A 6,163-nucleotide genomic window follows, 5' to 3' on the forward strand; every position below is an offset into this window, starting at 1 on the left:
ACTCCTCAGAACCCTCTCTGAAAATCCTTCATGAGGTCGATCCGAGTTATAACGCGAGTCCTTGTAATCAACCCTAGAATGAGTTAGAGCTATTGAATATGTACTAGAGACCAAGCCCCCTTAAGTTTATTCAAGTGAGAGTGAATGAGAGTACATCCCATGAGGGTTCGTATATAGGTGAGGGTACCTTGACAGATGACCAAAACTATCCATGGTGGTTAGGATGGTAAGTCTAGGTCCATGGGTTCATGAAAGAGAAGTCAAAGGTGAAGGTGTCCATAGTCCATGCTACACCACTCCCTTTCATACATGCATGAGTGGGACTTTCATAGACTTGAGCTTCTTTGCGTCTTACCTATATTGTTGACTTTGTCCATTTGTTTTGCCTTCTCCTTTGATTTGTTGACCACCACAATTTGATTGGACTTTTGTTAATCACCTTGAACCTTGTTGATCGATTTCGACTTTTGTTGACTAGCCATGTAGGACTATAGTTGGAACCCCGGGTAGGATTATTTATTTTCCTTCAACACATTAAATTTCATAGCATGCTAAATGTTGCCTTTTCATATATTGATGTGATGCCAAAATAGTTGAGAGTGCTAGTAGCCCTAGCCTCTCCCGGACCCTCCTTGGTCCAGAAAAGATATCATAATTAAGGATGTGGGCACTACTTATCAGAAAATTAATGAAGACTAGACACATTTCATAGGAAAGACTCTTGTGATACCCAATACTAAGACACTCCTCAGTGTGATCTTACATAACCTTCTAGTTTTGATTTCAAAGCTTGTGGCAGTTTATCAGAGTACCAAGGTACTCAAAGGGGTAAGTACTCACCTCGCAACCAAAAGGTTGTGTATACTCTAAGGGCCGCTCAAACACGCAAATGATTAGCTTCATCTTGCCCAATTTAGCCAAATCAACATCGATAAAAAGGATCGTGTCATCATATTTTCCCATGTAAGTGTGCATTCCATTACACTCGAGTTTTTTGATGATACTACTACTACAGAATGATTCAGTATTGACCGACACTAAAACATCATACTAATAGGTTTGATCGTATGTTAGTAACAAATTGCCATTGGAACAAAGCCACAATTGATGTGCCTACAAAGCCCGTCAATGGTGACCATGACATGACTCGCAAATATTGATCCAAGCCCATAAATCGAGCTCATAGATTGGTCATGGCGCGACCTGGTACCACTGTCTCCCATGAGCTCCGCTTGCTATCCGCTGACGGTTTCAATTACGCCCTCCCTAAAAATATAATGGGGAGAAGAGCCAGCGTCTCCTGCCCTGGATGGTGGGAGGAGTGTCACCACCAGTGGCGCGCATGGGCATGATGGCGTTCACGAGGGTCAGCACAGGGTAGGATCATCGGAGGGGCGCCGTAGGGTAGGCTCTTTGGATGGGTGACACAGGGTAGGCTCGTCTCCACAGTAATTAAAGCAAGATCGTGGGATCGCCTATTCAAGACAGAGAAGAGGTGAGGGCGGAGATGGAGGAATGCGTTAGTGAAGATGGAAGGGTTCAGGGAGAAGGTAGAGCCCATGGGAGAAATCAAGGGTATCAAGGCGATAAAAGCTTAGCTGCTGCATGAGAGAGAGAGAGAGAGTAGGATATGCGAAGTAGAATGGGTGATTTTTTATGTGCCTGAAAAATGCTCTTTAGGTTTTTTCATTGGGCCATATTTTCACTAAGGGACCTTTTTAGAAACACCTATAATTTTATTGATAATGGCAACCGTTATAGGCACACTACTTTGGATCCATGTTCCAAGAAATTTTGAAGTAACTCCTACAGCTACAGATTACAACGATTTTAATGAAATTGCTTGGAGACATCTTCTTCATGGAATCAATCCTTGTAAGATGAAAAGCTACCATGACTACAATAAGGAGACTACAGTTGGACTAGAGCGGCAATACTGCCCCTCATTTACCTGCATGGACTTGATTATCAATAATGATTTCTGAAAGCCCCTTGAGCCACCTAGCCAAACAGATGAGAAGCCATGAGTGATGAGCGTGCTTGGGCTAGGGATGAACCCCTAGAAGTGCGTACCATCAAACCAAAAAATCACATCAAAGAAATATTCCAACCCCACAAAGAGTCAAACTAATTAACAAAAGCAACATGACACATAAACTAATCAGATTTGAATAATCGGATCAGTGAGGACACACACCTCTGTGACTCCATGGCACCGCTATGAAAAAAAATGAAGTAAGTTTATTCTAAGACACCAAACAACCAGTAGATGTTGATGAAAACTAACGGTGAGGTGAGGTATGGTGACGAGAAGTTTCCTTCGACGGCGGCTAGGTATTCACGCTAGTTGTGGGTGGATGATGGTTGTCGTCTTGTCGATGTATATTATGATTGAATGTTCACTAACGGGACCTTAGTGTCAACTATCAGTGCTGGGTTGTATACCATCGACATGCCTTTTTTGGCCCATCACTTTCATTGTGCATCAGAAACAATAGCTTATCATTGACAGACCAAATATGTAGCCCATCAATGGAGACATTTTCAACTGAATTTTATACATGCCCCCTTACCAGTCATTATGCAGTGGTACAATAAGCAAGGAAGCATGTCTGTGTCTCCTAATTAACATGGCGTGCTTCTTATTTGTATCTTATATCATTTCTATCTGTTGGGCAGTTATGGCAGAGGGAGGTTACAACCTTGAGGCAACAAGTGCACAACTTACAACACAATAATAGGTAACGATATTATTCTTTGGTTGGTATTACCCATGTACTGAAATAATTGCCAATTAGTAAAACTATCAAGAAGTTCTTTTTGAGTGGTTTCATATGCAAATTAATTGAACCAATAGAGTGTGCCATACTATCATGCATGTCAACATGTCTGATTTGAAGATCCAGTAGTAGCATCTTTTGTTGTGATGAATGGAGAAGCTAGCTAGGTAGCTAGCCGTTAGGTACACTGTTAAACCATGTGCCCTATGATGGTAGGAAATTATTGGGAGAGGAGCTATCTGGTTCCACTGTTCGAGATTTGCAGTTTCTCGTGAACCAATTGGAGACGAGTTTGCATTCTGTACGAAAGAGGAAGGTGCCCCTTTTCTTTCCCCTTTGGCTTCCTTTCCATTCTTTTTTATTTTTTATTTTTGTTTCACACATGATTTACTTGTAGTTTATTTCTTTAGGAGCAAGTTATGGCTGAGGAGATCCACGAACTTAACCAAAAGGTTCACTACATCTTCTTCATGTTCTTGCTTCTATTGTTGTTGGTCTTGAAATAGCTCGATTAGCACAGATTCTTGTATGTGTGCTTGCTATTAGCAGCTGCAGTATGATGATATGGAATTTGCTTTTGTAGGGATTTCTTATTCAAAAGGAAAATATAGAACTTGGCAAGAAGGTGAGAATTACTCATGAGCAAAACATAGAGTTGCAGAAAAAGGTGAGAAATGTCATAGATTCTCATGGGTACTAACTACTAAGTGAGTGATAGCTAAAAATTCCTAGTTTGTCATCTGGAAGTCTATAACAGTATAACATATATATGTATGCTTTAGTAAATCCTTGAAAAACATGACCACACATATATATTTGCAAGAGAAGAGACAAATTTGAAGGATTAGTATAGCACCCATGCATATATGCAGATGTTTTGAGCACATCTAACAAATGTTATATTCTCTAGTGTATTTTATTTAAGTGCAAATCCTCTATAGCGTATTAGAATGTTTGACGCATATGCAAGTTTTTCTTTGTGGAAATGAGGGCAGGCCTCGGCCTTTGCATCAATCTATGCAAGCAGAAATCATATTCAAGTAAAAATATAAATGTTTCAAAAGTATGGTATGGACAAACTAGAAATGCATGCACAGGCACAATGTAATATAATGTGGGGCGACTAGATTCAAATTTTACAACAGTTCTAGTTAACATAGCATGACGTTAGCTTAATTTGTATTTTGTTGCAAGCATGGAATGAAGCTGATACTAGAGAAACTAATGTGTGTTAATTAGCTTTCTGGGGCCATGAGATCGAGTGAGCAGCAAGCCAGCGGAAGCAGCTCAAAAGCTGCTGCCGGATTATTATTGTCGACTAGAGCAGGTGAACCAAGGATTTTTATTGACCTTGAGTTGCGGCAGCAGGAGCATGAGGATGAATAACACCTACTACCTCGTCCACTACATGCTAGTAAGTCATTAATGTTCAGTTGCATTATTAAGAAGATATATGTGCTTAGTCGCATCCCAAACCACATTGTTAACCAAAATTTATTGATTTGCGTGAAGCTGCAGCTTCAACCTATATTTTCAGTGCATGCGTGGACGATGGAAGCTCGATCATCAAATTAGTTATATGGTTCCTGTGTAATTTGCATAAGGTATTAACAAACATGTATGCATGGAGTGCAGAACTACAAATTAAGATTAAACAAAACAAAAGCAGAAACATGCTTGAAACATGTATGTTTTGATACTATCTGTCATAGACATTGCTATATATGTGTGAATCTAACTCGGTCTCAATGAGGGGACGAGAGAAGATCATATACTTCCTCCAATTTATAGTACTTGTCGCCGATTTAGTACAAGGGTACAGTGGTGAATAACTTAATGCATCATGAATTCGATTTGACCCAGTTCCAATTGTTGCATTGTGGGTGTCATTCTTATGTGCTTCTAATCATTAAGTAGCTTCGATGTAAGTTTTGCTACTGATGATGCCAGCATACTTGTTGGTTATATGATAAAGTTGTATCGCTTCTCTGAATGCCCGACTAGGCTTTGATCTATTGTAAACCGAACAAATTGAAATTGTATGCGACGGATGAATTGTTGTGTTTGGCCTGTTAGAATAGTTAGAAATATCAATGGCCCCATGAAAGAGATAAATGTTTTGTTTGGCCTTTTTTTCAAAAAGGAGGATAGACCCCCGGCTCTGCATCTGGATGATGCATGCGGCCATTTTATTAATTATTCACAGAGACCATACAAAGTAATACATCAGTCAGCCTGAAGCCACCATCTAGGCAACACCTGTTGCTACTCCTATCCCATTGATCAAGGAGTGCCGAATATCCGGGACTAATACCAAATGGACATCGCACCAAACCCTAACATCTAAAGCTGGATACCGAACCGACGCACTCTCAGACGCTGCCGCCGCCATCTTCCACCGGTCCATCTCCAGAGCAGTAACTGACCTATCGACCTTGTCTGGCCTGCCGTCGACGCCAGCATGACGCCAGGCAACTCCACCATGTTGCACGTATCTGTTCACACGCGCCCATCACCGAACGTCCGCAGTGCCATGCCACTGGGATCCGCCGTCGGCCTTGCGGTCGATGAGACACCGCTCTTTCGCTTGTCCCGTCCAACCAGCACTTGCTCCAAAACGATGCCCTCAGGAGGGATAACGGCATCAAAGGTACCTTCATCGTCTGATCCGGTAGATCCAGATCTAGGGTTTCCCCGGAGCATCAGAAGTGGGGTGCCACGACCTACAACAACGATGCCTCAAGAAGAGAACGACATCAAAGACACTGCCATCGTCCGCCATGACCAAAGTCGGCGCGATTTCCACCGGAAGTCACGTCCCCCAACCTCGCAGCTGGCTGGAACCGAGCGGAGTCTCGCCGTGGAGACGAGGGCCGCCGTCGGCACACCAGGAGGGAGCCTCCCCAGCCGCCACTCGCCGGTCCTCCTCGCGCCACCGGCCGGCCAAGGCCGTACCGAGATGGATCTAGGCATGATGCCAAATCCGCAGCCATTGGAGCCACCCATGCGCACGCAGCCACCACAGTAGGGGCGCCACCTTGACTGCCGCCCCTGGCCTCCCCGCATGAGACGCCGCCTCTGCCTCACAATGTCTGCCGTGACGACCACCTGCCCTGGATCTGCGGTGCAAGGCCTGCGGCCACTGTGGCTCTTGCCGGCGGCTGGGTTTGGAGCAGCGGGGAGGGGCTGGTGGCTAGTGATCTGGGGCCCTGGCGCTGCTCGCGGGAGGCAACGCGAGGCAACACCGAGCAAGTTTACTTCTAGTTTTCGATGTTATTGTTGTTAATATCGTACATGCCATATTTATGTTGATAAAAGTACATGTTGGAGGGTTGACGTTGCAGTGTGCCTCAAGCAAATAGGTCATCACGGTACATATCCAC

At 43.5% G+C, this 6,163-nt stretch overlaps 1 protein-coding gene across 1 annotated transcript in view; it reads left to right on the plus strand.

Moving 5' to 3' along the window:
* LOC119296752 (MADS-box transcription factor 25-like) overlaps positions 1 to 4,169 on the plus strand; it is a 12,855-nt gene extending 8,686 nt beyond the window's left edge. Inside the window, exons 3-7 of the mRNA XM_037574833.1 lie at positions 2,680 to 2,741; positions 2,997 to 3,096; positions 3,191 to 3,232; positions 3,364 to 3,447; positions 4,020 to 4,169. Of these exons, the coding sequence (XP_037430730.1) occupies positions 2,680 to 2,741; positions 2,997 to 3,096; positions 3,191 to 3,232; positions 3,364 to 3,447; positions 4,020 to 4,166 (435 nt within the window). The 3' untranslated portion in view covers positions 4,167 to 4,169. The remainder of the gene's footprint in view (positions 1 to 2,679; positions 2,742 to 2,996; positions 3,097 to 3,190; positions 3,233 to 3,363; positions 3,448 to 4,019) is intronic.
* Positions 4,170 to 6,163: the final 1,994 nt, after the last annotated feature.

The sequence above is a fragment of the Triticum dicoccoides genome, chromosome 5A, assembly GCF_002162155.2.
Source record: "Triticum dicoccoides isolate Atlit2015 ecotype Zavitan chromosome 5A, WEW_v2.0, whole genome shotgun sequence".
NCBI classification, from domain to species: domain Eukaryota; kingdom Viridiplantae; phylum Streptophyta; class Magnoliopsida; order Poales; family Poaceae; genus Triticum; species Triticum dicoccoides.